The sequence below is a fragment of the Nicotiana sylvestris genome, chromosome 8 (assembly GCF_000393655.2).
Source record: "Nicotiana sylvestris chromosome 8, ASM39365v2, whole genome shotgun sequence".
Lineage (NCBI taxonomy): Eukaryota > Viridiplantae > Streptophyta > Magnoliopsida > Solanales > Solanaceae > Nicotiana > Nicotiana sylvestris.
Window position 1 is genome coordinate 130,834,621 of NC_091064.1, and position 14,128 is coordinate 130,848,748.

General features: G+C 44.0%; 1 protein-coding gene across 1 annotated transcript; it reads left to right on the plus strand.

Annotated features, from left to right (window-relative positions):
* The first annotated feature begins 9,732 nt into the window (after positions 1 to 9,732).
* On the plus strand, positions 9,733 to 10,248 carry LOC138875678 (uncharacterized). Its single transcript, XM_070154535.1, has one exon. The coding sequence runs from the start codon at positions 9,733 to 9,735 to the stop codon at positions 10,246 to 10,248; it is 516 nt and encodes a 171-aa protein (XP_070010636.1).
* Positions 10,249 to 14,128: the final 3,880 nt, after the last annotated feature.

Genomic DNA, 14,128 nt, shown 5'->3' on the forward strand with positions numbered 1-14,128 from the left:
ATTTTCCTACGGACCCTCCGAGACCGTCAAATCACGGGTTCGGGTCCGTTTACCCAAAATATTGACCGAAGTCAACTTAAATCCATTTTACAGTCAAAATTCATTATTTTTTATAGATTTTCACATATTGGCTTTCCGGATATGCACCCAGACTGCGCACGCAAATTGAGGTGATGCCAAAAGAGGTTTTAAGGCCTCAGAACACAGAATTCATTTTTAAAACAAGTGATTACCCAAAAGGCCATCACATTCTCCACCTCTAAAACAACAATTCATCCTCGAACGGATATAAGAAGGAAGTACCTAAGTCGGGGAAAAGATGGGGATAACGTCTCCGCATACTCGACTTGGACTCCCAGGTCGATGCCTCATCAGGCTGACCTCTTCACTGAACACGAACAGAAGGGAAACCCTTCAATCTGAACTGACGAACCTGCAGGTCTAGAATAGCTACCGGCTCCTCCTCATAAGACAAGCCTTGTCCAACTGGATAGTGCTGAAATCTAACATGTGGGATGGATCATTGTGATATTTCCGAAGCATGGACACATGAAACACTGGATGCACGGCTGATAAGCTCGTCGGCAACGAAAGTCTGTAATCCACCTCTCCCACTCGATCAAGAATCTCAAACGGGCCAATGAACCTAGGGCTAAGCTTGCCCTTCTTCCCAAATCTCATCACTTCCTTCATAGGCGACACTCGAAGCAATACCCGCTTACCGACCATGAATGCCAAATCTCGAACCTTACGGTCGGCATAACTCTTTTGCTTGGACTGAGTTGTATGAAGCCAATCCTGAATAATCCTGACCTTGTCCAAGGCATCCTGCACTAGATCTGTACCCAACAACCGAGCCTCCCGGGGCTCGAACTATCCAACCGGCGACCGACACCGCCTACCATACAAAGCCTCATAAGGAGTCATCTGGATACTCGATTGGTAGCTATTGTTGTAGGCAAACTCTGCTAAAGGCAAAAACTAATCCCATGAGACTCCAAAGTCAATGACACAAGCTCGGAGCATATCCTCCAAAATCTGAATAGTCCGCTCGGACTGCCCATCCATCTGAGGATGAAACGCTGTGCTCAACTCAACCCGTGTGCCTAACTCTCGCTGAACTGCTCTCCAGAAATGTGAGGTAAACTGCATACCTCGATCCGAAATGATAGGCATGGGCACATAATGGAGACGAACAATCTCCCGGATATAGATCTCAGCTAACCTCTCGGAAGAATTGGAGACTACCATAGGAATGTAATGTGCTGACTTGGTCAGTCTATCAACAATAACCCACACTACGTTGAACTTCCTCTGAGTCCGTGGGAGTCCAACAACGAAGTCCATAGTGATACGCTCCTACTTCCACTCAGGAATCTCAATCTTCTGGAACAAACCACCAGGTCTTTGATGCTCGTACTTAACCTGCTGATAGTTCAAACACCGAGCCATACATGCAACGATATCCTTCTTCATTCTCCGCCACTAATAATTCTGCTGTAAATCCTGATACATTTTAGCGGCGCCAGATGAATAGAGTACCGGGAACTATGGGCCTCCTCTAAAATCAACTCTCGGAGTCCATCCACATTAGGCACACAAAATCGGCCCTACAATCTCAGAACTCCATCATCACCTAAGGTAACCTGCTTGGCACCTACGTGATGCACCGTGTCTCTAAGGACACACAAATGGGGATCATCATACTACCGATCACGGATATGCTCCACTAGAGAAGAATGAGCGACCGTACAAGCTAAAACACGGCTGGGCTCAGAAACATCCAACCTCACGAACTGATTGGCCAAAGCCTGAACATCCAAAGCAAGCGGTCTCTCACCGACTGGAATATAAGCAAGACTACCCATACTGGCTGACTTCTTACTCAAAGCATCGACTACCACATTGGCCTTTCCCGGATGATATAAGATGGTGATATTATAGTCTTTCAACAGCTCCAACCACCTTCTTTTCCTCAAATTCAACTCCTTCTACTTGAACAAGTACTGCACACTCTTGTGATCCGTGAACACTTCACAAGCCACACCATACAGATAATGCCTCCAAATCTTCAACGCGTGAACAATGGTTGCTAACTCCAAATCATGAACCAGATAGTTCTTCTCATGAATCTTCAACTACCGTGAAGCATAGGAAATGACCTTGCCATCGTGCATCAACATCGTACCAAGTCCAATACGAGATGCATCACAATAAACTGTATATGGCCCTGAACCTGTGGGAAAAACCAACACTGGTGCCATAGTCAAAGCTGTCTTGAGCTTTTATAAGCTCGCACACAACACCCTTCTGGGTAAACCTGGTCATCGGGGCTGCAATAGACGAGAACCCCTCCACAAACCAACGATAGTAGGCTGCCAAACCCAAGAAACTTCGGATCTCTATAGCTGATGCTGGTCTAGGCCAGTTTTTGACTGCCTTAAACTTCTTCGGATCAACCTGAATACCCTCTACGGATACAACATGACCCAGGAATGCAACGAAACTAGCCAGAACTCACACTTCGAAAACTTGGCATACAACTGACTATCTTTTAGAGTCTGAAGAACCACTCTAAGATGCTGCTCGTGCTCTTCCCGACTGCGGGAATAAATCAAAATATCATCAATGAAGACTATCATGAACGAATCCAAGTAAGGCCTGAACACTCGGTTCATCAAATCTATAAAAGCTGCTAGGGCATTTGTCAACCCGAATGACATCACCAAGAACTCATAATGCCCGTACCAAGTGCGGAAAGTGGTCTTAGGGACATCGGATGCCCTAATCCTCAACTGATGGTAGCCAGATCTCAAGTCAATCTTCGAAAATACCTTGGCCCCCTGAAGCTGATCAAATAAATCATCAATCCTCGGCAATAGATACTTATTCTTGATTATAACCTTGTTCAACTGCCGGTAATCAATACACATTCTCATCCATCCGTCCTTCTTCTTAACAAACAACATCGGTGCACCCCAAGGCAAAATACTAGGTCTAATGAAACCTTTTTAAAGCAAGTCTTGCAACTGCTCCTTCAACTCTTTCAACTCAGGCAGGGCCATACGATATGGCATGATAGAAATGGGTTGAGTGCCCGGAGCCAAATCAATGCAGAAGTCAATATCCCTATCGGGTGGCATACCCGGCAGCTCTAAAGGAAATACCTCAGGGAACTCATGAACAATAGGCACAAAATCAATAGAAGGAACCTCGTCACTAGAATCACGAACATATGCCAAATAGGCCAAACATCCCTTCTCGACCATATGCCGAGCCTTCACATAAGAGATAACACTACGGGTAGAATGACCAGGAGTTCCTCTACACTCTAAGCGAGGTAAACCCGGCAAGGCTAAGCTCACAGTCTTGGCATGACAATCCATGATAGCATGATAAGGTGATAGCCAGTCCATCCCCAATATGACATCAAAATCAACCATGTCTAGAAGCAACAAATCTACACGAGTCTCAAGACCCCCAATCACAACTATACAAGAACGATGGACTCAATCTACCACAATAGAATCACCTACCAGTATAGCCACATATATAGGGACACTCAAGGAATCACTAGGCATGACCAGATACGGTGCAAAATAGGATGACACATAGGAGTATGTAGACCTTGGATCAATTAAAACTGAATCATATCTGCCACAAACCAGAACAGTACATGTGATAACTGCATCGGAAGCCTCACCTTAGGCTTGGCTGGAAGAGTATAACATCGGGGTTGGGCCCCACCACCCTGGTCTACATCTCTAGGAAGGTCTGCAACTCACTGGCCTCCACCTCTAGCGGTTTGAGCTCCGCCTCTAACACTTTTACCTCCACCTCTAGCACCTCTACCCCCACCCCCTAGCTAGCTGAGCAGGCTATGAAATACCTGGCACCTGAACCATAGCACGGGAACCCTGCTGCTGCGACTGAGTACCCACCAATCTCGGACAAGCCCTATAGATATGACCATACTCACCGCACTCATAGCATCCACTTGAATGCTGCAGTTGAGGAAACTGAGACTGACCCTGGCGACCTAAATGACCACCCCAAAAACTTTGGAGCGGCGGTGCACTGATAGGAGCTAGTGGTGCACTGTAGGGCTGCTGATCAGAATACTGCATATGAGAACCACGACCACCTGATGCACCGTGAGAAACCTGAAGGGCTGATTGAAAAGGCCTACAAGGATGGCCTTTACCATATGAATCTCTACCTCCAGACAAGGCCTCTTGTCAAGGCCCCTGACCACCTCCCTGCGATAGAACCATCTCAACTCTCCTGGCCACATTGGCCGCCTCTTGGAAAGAAATCTCACTCCCATTCTCCTTGGCCATCTGAAGTCGAATAGGCTGGATAAGTACCTCAATGAACCTCCTCACCCTCTCTCTCTCTCTCCCGGTGGGAAGTATGATAAAAGCATGACGGGCCAAGTCTATGAATCTGGTCTCATACTGAGTAACAGTCATAGAACCCTGTAGGAGACGCTTAATCTGCCTCTTCTCCAGAAATAGCTGAGTAAACTGCTTCTAAGTCAAAGTTGGCGATCCGGCTGGTCTAGCCAAACAATAATATCTCCACCAAGTCTTGGCGGATCCAGATAAGCGAAAAGTAGCAAAATCGACCCCATTGGTGTCCACTATCCCCATGTTCCTGAGAACCTTATGACAACTGTCTAGAAAATCCTAGGGATCCTCAGAAGATGCACCACTGAAAGTAGTAGAGAAGAGCTTGGTGAACCTGTCCAACCTTCACAAAGCATAGGCAGACATAGCTGCTCCATCACTGGTCTGAGCTACCACTCCTGGCAGAATTGCTCCAACTGGCTGAACTGCTAGAGTCTGAAACTAGGGAGCTACCTGCTCTGGATTGCGAGTAGCAGGAGTCTGGGATCCTCCTCCAGCCTGAGAGATGGCTAGTTCTACAGGAAGCAAGCCTGTCCGAGTGACACTCTCCATAAGGCCCACTAGACGGACTAGAGCATCCTGGAGTACTGGGGTAGCAATAAACCCCTTTGGGACATGAGCTGGGCCCACCGGAACTCTCTGGGTCGGAACCTCAACATCAAAGTCAACCTGAGGCTCCGCCGCTAGTGCTACTACTCTGGGCTGAGCTTTGCCCCTACCTCGGCCTTTAGCATGGCCTCGGCCTCACCCTCTGCCCCTCGTGGGAGTTGCTACTAGGGGCTCGAGCAACTGATCAGTGGATGAGGAAGCGCGTGTTCTCGCCATCTGCGAAAGAACATAGTAGAAATTCAATTAACATTGAGAAACCAACCCGCACGATAGGAAAGAATAAATGTGAAGTTTTTCCTAACTCTATAGCCTCTAGGGGATAAATACAGAAGTCTCCGTACCGATCCCTCAGACTCTACTAAGCTTGTCCGTGAATTATGAGACCTATGTAACCTAGCGCTCTGATACCAACTTGTCACGACCTGGATTTCCCACCATCGGGAGTCGTGATGGCGCCTACTCGTGAAAGCTAGGCAAGCCGCGTATTGTAGAATCACTAACTCTTTTATTTACTCCTTTTTAACAATTAAAAATTAACATGCGATCAACAGTGAAATATTAATGATAAGTAAATACATGTAGAAGGTTTAATCTGATAACTTAACCAAAACCAGTACGACAATGCCAACATACATCTCTACCCAGAATCCGATGTCACAATATCACAGACTGTCTACAAATACTACATACAAATGTCTGAAAAGAAAAGTACAATTTGTCTCGGAAGTAATGAAAACAAAATACATATAGAGATAGAAGAGAACGCCGGGCCTGCGGACACCTGCAGGACTACCTCGGGATCTCTAACTGGACTGAAGGCAGCCACCCAATGCTACGGTCCAAAAGCTGCCGCTCCGGGATCTGCACATAATGCAGAGTGTAGTATCAGCACAACCGACCCCATGTGTCGGTAAGTGTCTGGACTAACCCCGGCAAAGTAGTGACGAGACTACGACCAAACTACCAAATAAACATGTGCAGTTATAAAATATGCAACAGAAAATAAAACATGAATAGACAAGTAAAGATGGGGGGTACATGCTGCGGGGGAATATCAGTACCAACAGTAAATTAAGAGAAAGGCATAAGAACAATTTAGAATTTACGGCAAAACATTAAGGAACTCGTAACCAATCTATGAACACTTTGTATTATCAATTGTTGCGGCGCACAACCCGATCCCAAAACATAATAAATCTGTTGCGGCGTGCAATCCAATCCATTTATATCATTGTTGCGGCATGCAACCCGATCCAAATATAATATTGTTGCAGCATGCAACCCGATCCATATATAATATTGTCGCAGCGTGCAACCCGATCCAAATATAATATTGTTGCGGTGTGCAACCCGATCCAAATATAATATTATTGCGGCGCGCAACCCGATCCAAATATACAGTTCAACACCAATCACAACGAAAGTCCCGACAAGGGATAAATAAAGAAACAACACTATCCTGGTAAGGGAATCGACAATATAAGTAATTACGTCCCGACAAGGGAAAATCAGCTATAACCAAACTTGTTCCAACATCTAACTACCTCAATTAGCACCAATACCCAATCATAAGTAATTCACACGAGAATAATCATAATCTTTCCTCAACACAGAGAATCAACAACTTAGGCATTCGTAGTATTTATTCAGAACACAACAGTTTCAATATAAGACTCACGGTCATGTTTGACGCCAATGTATAGATACTCGTCAACATGCCTATACGTCGTACTCAACAAGTAACATGTAGCAAATAGTACTCAACTCCTAATCCCTCAAGCTAAGGTTAGACCAAACACTTACCTCGAACTTCCACGGCCAACTCAAGCCTCAAACACCGCTTTTCCTTTAGAATTCGCCTCCAAACAACTCGTATCTAGTCCACATTGATTTAACAACATCAATAAATGCTGAAGAATTCATACCCAATTCTCAATTATAGGTATTCTATCATTTTCCCCAAAAAGTCAAAAATCGACCCCAGGCTCGCTTGGTCAAAATACGAGGTTCGGACCAAAAACCGATCACTCATTTACCAACGAGCTTGAATATGTAATTAGTTCCAAAATCCGACCCCAAAACGAGGTCTAAATCCCAATTATGCAAAAAGCCCTAACTCTATCCAAATCCCTAATTTTCTACCCTTAAGAACATAATTTAGGCCTAGAAATCTAATGGGTGTTAATAGAAATTGAAGAAAATGAGTCTAAGATTACATACCTATGAATTTGTGGTAAAGTTCTCTTTCAAAAATCGACCAATTTGGAGTTTGGAAGAAGAAGTTATAAAATTTTGGTTAAGTCCCGTTTTTGCTTCTGTTTTAAAATCACTGGAGAGACCTTCATCGCGTTCGCGATGGGACTGTCGCGTTCGCGATGGGTCAGGCTAATTAACCATCGTGTTCACGATCTCAGGCTCGTATTCGTGAAGCTTTGACTCCTCGAGCCTTCATGTTCGCGAGCCAGTGGCCGCATTCGCGTAGCACAAAATTCCCTTCCCCCTGCCCAGGCCCAAAGGCCTCCGCGTTCGCGATAGCAGGTCCGCGTTCGCGAAGGGAAACACCCCCAAAGCTTCGCATTCGCGTCCTGTGTCTCACGTTCGCATAGAAGGAGATTTCCTTCAGCCTGACTAACCCTTCGTGTTCGCGAGAGTCCTTCCGCGAATGCGAAGAAGAATATACCAGAACACTAGAAACTGAAAAACCTGCAACTTTTATGAGTTCAAAAACCTTCCGAGACCTATCTGAAACTCACTCGAGCCCTCGGGGCTCCAAACCAAACATGCATACTAACTCAAAAACATCATATGAACTTATCCGTACGATCAAATCGCCAAAATAACCTCTTAATCAACGAATTTAGCATAGAAATCTAAGAAAAATCTCAAAACTTTCAAAGTATCAATTTTCACAACTACCGGTCCGAATCACCTCAAACGACTTCCGTTTCTTACCAAATTTCACAGTCTCATCTTAAATCACATATAAGACCTGCACCGGGCTCTAGAACCAAAATATGGGCCCGATACCATCGAGTTTTAAACACATTTCATTTCCAAAACTCAGAAATAATTTCAGAAAATAATTTTTTTTAAAATTCATTTCTCGGGCTTGGGACCTAGGAATTCGATTCCGGGCATACGCCCAAGTCCCATATTTTCCTACGAACCCTGGGAGACTATCAAATCATGGGTCTGGGTCCGTTTACCTAAAATGTTGACCGAAGTCAACTTAAATCTATTTTATAGTCAAAATTTATCATTTTTCAATAATTTTCACATAATGGCTTTTTGGATACGCGCTCGGACCACGCATGCAAATCGAGGTGATTCCAAAAGAGGTTTTTAAGGCCTCGGAATACAGAATTAATTATTAAAACAAGTGATGACTTTTTGGGTCATCACACCAAGTGAGACCCTCGCAACACAACATAGACTTTTAGTGATGGACATTGGTATTATGATTAGGAGGAAGAAGAAGTCAGTTTGAGGTCGTCCGAGGATCAGGTGGGGCGCCTTGACTAAGGATAAAGCTCAGGAGTTGGAAGGAAGATTATCAACTAGGGTATCTTGGAGCAGTAGTGGGGACGCAAACACTATGTGGTCGACGACGATGGACTATATAAGGAAGGCGGCGAGAGAGGTGTTAGGGATATTTTCGGGCCGCGCCGTGACCATAAAGGAGACTGGTAGTAGAATGCAGTTGTCCAAGTTAAAGTGGAAGCGAAGAAGGCGGATTACCTGCGATTAGTAGGGAGCACTGGCAAGGAGGAAAGGAGAGCAAATAATTAGAGGTATAAGGTAGCTAGGAAGGAGGCGAAGATGGCAGTCACGCAGGCTAAGACTGTGGTTTTTGCACGTCTGTATGAGGAATCGGGGAACAAAGGCGGGGAGAAGAAGTTATTCCGGCTAGCTAAGGAGAGAGAGAGGAGGGCTCGAGATCTGGACCAAGTGAGGTTCATAAAAGATGAGGACGACAAAGTTTTGATGGGGGTGACCAGATTAAGAGGAAGTGGTAGACCTACTTTCATAAACTTCTAAATTAAGAAGGGGATCGGGATATTGTACTAGGTGAATGGAGGAATGTAGACAGTCCCCATGACTTTAGTTATTGTAGGCAAATTGAGGTCGAGGAGGTCATGAAGGCAATACGTAAGATGAGTAGTGGCAGAGCTACCCGGCCAGATGAAATTCCGGTTGAACTTTGGAGGTGTGTGGGTAGAGCAGGCTTGGAATGGCTGACTAGGTTATTTAATGTTATATTCAAGATGAATAGGATGCCTGAAGAGTGGAGGTGGAGTACAATGGTTCCGTTGCATAAGAACAAAGGCGATATCCAGAGTTGTAACAATTATAGGGGTATCAAATTACTGAGTCATGCCATGAAAGTTTGGGATATAGTGGTAGAAATCAGAGTGCGGAGGATGGTGTCTATTTCTGACAACCAGTTTGGATTCATGACGGGGCGTTCTACCACAAAAACTATCCACCTTATTAGGAGGATGGTGGAACAGTACAGGGATAGGAAAAAGGATCTCCACATGGTGTTTATTGATCTAGAGAAAACGTACGATAAGGTTCCTAGGGAGGTCTTATGGAGTTTCTTGGAGGCTAAAGGGGTTCTGGTTGCCTACATTAGGGTGATTAAAGACATGTATGATGGATCTAAGACTCAGTTTAGGACAATATGAGACACTTAGAGTATTTTTCAGTTGTTATGGGGTTGCGCCAAGGGTTTGTGCTTAGCCCATTCCTATTTGCCCTGGTGATGGATGCACTGACTCATCATATTCAAGAGGAGGTTCCATGGTATATGCTATTTGCTGAGGACATAGTTCTGATTGATAAGACACGAGGCAGCGTCAATGAGAGGCTGGAGGTTTGGAGACATGACCTTGAGTCTAAAGGTTTCAAGTTGAGCAGGACTAAGACGGAGTACCTCGAGTGCAAATTTAGCATCGAGCTAACGGAAGCGGGGGTGGACGTGAGGCTTGACTCTGAAGTCATTCCCAAGAGGTGTAGTTTCAAGTATCTTGGGTCGGTTATTCAGGGGATCAAGGAGGATGTCACACACCGTATAGGGGTGGGGTGGATGAAGTGGAGGTTAGTGTCAGGAGCCCTGTGTGACAAGAAAATTCCACTATTACTAAAAGTTATGTTTTATAGAGCAGTGGTTAGGCATTCCATGTTGTACATGACTAGGTGTTGGCCGGTTAAGAACTCACACATCTAGAAGATGAAAGTAGCAGAGATGAGGATGTTGAGGTGGATGTGCGGGCATATTAAGATGGATAGGATTGAGAATGAAGATATTCGGGAGAAGGTGAGTGTGGCCCCCATGGAGGACAAGATGCAGGAAGCAAGACTCAGATGGTTCGGGCACATTCAGAGGAGGAGCACTAATGCACCAGTGAGGAGGTGTGAGCGACTGGCTGTGGTGGGCACAAGGAGAGGTAGAGAGCAGCCCAAGAAGTATTGGGGAGAGGTGATCAGGCAGGACATGACACAAATTTGGATTACTGAGGACATGGCCCTTGACAGGGAATTGTGGAGGTCGAACATTAAGGTTGTAGGTTAGGAGGAAGTTGTGAATATTTCTACGGTGCACCAGAGTGAGACTAGCCATTTAGGATTTAGTTTTAGGATGTTAGTGGTTATCTACGGATGCAGGGCTTTATCTGCTGGTTATTGTGGTACTTTCCATCTATTTCGTATTTCTTATATTGATGTTATTTTATTAAGATTCTATTGATGGTACTAATATATCGTCTCTTTGTCGCCTTCTTGAGCCGAGGGTCTCCTGGAAATAGCCTCTCTACCCCTTGGAGTAGGGGTAAGATTTGCGTACATATTACCCTCCCCAGACCCCACTTGTGGGATTACACTGGGTCGTTGTTGTTGTTGTTGTTGTTGTAAGAGTACAAAAATAAAGTATATATCCTAGTCGGGACAGGGCCCTACCATACCCAAAATGAATGGAACGTATACCTCAGTATCTATTGACTTCTGAATAGCTGCTCCAGAGAAGTGGAGTGCGACAACCAACAGTATAAATGAGCAACCTACTAGGAGGGACGTTAACGGATCTATCTGTACCTGTGGGCATGAACACAGCGCCCAAAAGAAAGGGGCGTCAATACAAAAAATATACTGAGTATGTAAGACTTATAAGGTATATAAATCAAAGACATAACATAAGAGGTATGAAATACATCACGTCAACTTGAATACCAAAGACAAGCCACCGGGGGCATATACTACAGAAACCATGAATCATAATTGCATGTGAGCTTTGTAAAATTAAGGCCTCTCATTGGGGCTATTCATTAAATATACAATATAGCATCATTCAACCGCTCTTTGGGGCATATCATGTCATATATTGTACCCGGCCTCAGGAGCTCTCAGTTGTATCCAGTCTCAACGGCGTACCCAATCTCAAAAGGATTCAGTCGTACTGGGCCACACAAGGGCTCGGTAGTATCTCATATCACATCACCTTGTACCCAGCCTCGTAGAAGATTCAGTGGTACCGGCCTCAGTTGAGCTCGATTGTACCTTTCCTTAACAGTACTCGGCATAGTCGGCCTCAAGAGGACTCGATAACCTCACATCACACATCATGTTTCATTATACCACAATGATCAATGGTTGTACAATAGGTGTCGTACCCGACCGACTATAGTGCGGCTCGTTAAGGTAGAATAGATACATATATATAAGTGCAATGCATGATCAATTTCAAGGGATCTCAAGGTTAGACTCGGCGTGAATTACATTTCACGACCTCATAACACCATCCGAGAATATTTCAAACTTGAAGGAAAATGCCACCAGTAAGAATGAATAAAGTCACGAATATCTTTGTTAAGAGAGTCTTAGAACAATTCAGTCTTACTAAAGATGAATTATTTAAAAGAAGCACTTACATAAAAACATGCCAAGAAAGAAGACTGCCTTACATACCTTATTGAAGAACTAGCTACGCTTCTTGAGTTCTTACACTTTTGTGGTGATTAACTCCGCCTCTAATGATTCTCCAACATCAGTATAACAAGAAAATAGATATTATAGTGATGACCTCAAGTTTCTTCATGCTAGATCCTACTAGGTTCACCTTGATTCATCCTTGGATTGTTTCGGAATTCTTAAAGGGGTTTGAGAGAATTTTGGGGTGGACTAAAGTGGGTAATATTTCCTAGAATGAAAGAGAAGAGAGTTGGACTACCTTTTTATACCATGTCTATAAAATTTTGTCGCCTCGGATACCAAATTGGTTGCCCTGCACCGGCCACTGTGCACGGAGGGACAACTGGCGCAATATGGTAAAATTTAACTACTTCTTTGTCTTTATAACATGGTGTTGTCTGATTGGTTGTGTCAAAACCTTATAAATCTTCAACTTCACATGTGGGGGTATAATGTGTGGTGTAACATCATCCCTCCTTTCATAACATTCGTCCTCGAATGTTGAATCATTTTCACTCCTTGCAACATTCTTTGTTGTTATGGTCTGTGCCAGCTATAGTAGTTTTATTGTTGCCTCCCGTAGTATAGAACAAATGGGGGTGCCTGAATTTCATATCTTCTTCAGCATTCCAGGTCATTTCTTCTATGTTATTGTTCGTCCAAAGTACTTTAACTGTAGCTGCCTTTTTGGTCTCAACTTACGAACTTGACGGTCTAGGATAGCCACTGGAATTTCTTTTGTAAGATAGGTTCTCTGTGATTTGAATATCTTCAATAGGGGTAATATGAGATGGATCACCCAAGAACTTTTAAAGTATAGACACATAGAATATCGGATGCACTACTTCCAATTCTAGGGGAGACACAAGCTTATAAGCAACTTGATCGACTTTTTGAATAATTCGATATGGTCCGATGTATCAAGGGTTGAGTTTGCCTTTTTTACCGAAAACCTCATCACTTCTTTCATAGGCGACACCCCTCAAGAATACCCAGTCTCCCACAATGAACTTCAAATTTTGTCATCGGTTATTCGAGTAGGATTTTTGCGCCTGCTTTTAGCGGTCAATAATCAACCTCGAATCATTTTCACCATTTCTACAGCCTGATGCACCAACTCTGGACCCAATAACTTTGTTTTACCAACTTCGAACTAGCCGATAGGATATCTGCACTTCATTCGTATAGGGCCTCATATGGTGTCATTTGAATGCTAGCATGATAGCTGTTGTTGTAAGCAAATTCAATGAGTGGTAGATGATCCTCCTAGTTTCCCTTGAAGTCCAAAATACAAGCTTGTAACTTCCCCGAGCATCTGAATAGTGCGTTCGGCTTGACTATCTATTTAGGGATGAAAAGTTGTGCTAAGGTTGATCCTCGTACCCAATCCTTTTTGGAATGATATCTATAAGATAGCCGTAAATCGGGCACCTCCTTCCGATATTATGGAAATTGGAACCATATGAAGTCGAACTATTTCCTTGATATATAACTTAGCATAAATCTCCAACCAAGAAGGTAGTCTTAACAGGTAGAAAATGAGCTGACTTGGTCAGTCGATCTACGACAACCCATATGGAATCAAACCTTTGGCGTGATCGTGGTAACCCAATAAAGAAATCCATGTTGATCATCTCCCATCTCTAGGTTGGAATTTCCATATCCTAAAGCAGTCCTCCTAGTTTCCGGTGTTCAACCTTAACCTATTGGCAATTTGGACACCGAGCAACATATTCAGCAACACTCCTCTTCATGTCATTCCACCAGTATAGATGTCGAAAACCATGATACATTTTGGTAGATCCCGAATGAATCGAATAATGGGATTGGTGCATTTCCATCACGATCTACCCTTAGAGTCTGATAACTACGGATTCTAGCCTATCTTATGCTCTCTTTTGCTTAGGTTTTGGATAAAAAATGTGTAAAAGTATTCGCGAAAACTAACTATTGTGCTTATTTGCAGGGTTTGGTCAAAATAAAGCAAGAAAGCCATAACCAGCTCATGAAGGAGTTAAATCTGCACAAGTTCAAAGCTGAAACAAAAGCACTGACAACGAAGAAAAAGAGCGGTCGCGGATGGTCCACCACTGAGGTAACCACAATTACACTGCCAGCGGAATTGAGATTCAGAGAAGGCAATT

Coding starts and splice junctions, on each gene's coding strand:
- LOC138875678 (XM_070154535.1), top strand. CDS start 9,733: ATGGGGTTGCGCCAAGGGTTTGTGCTTAGCCCATTCCTATTTGCCCTG.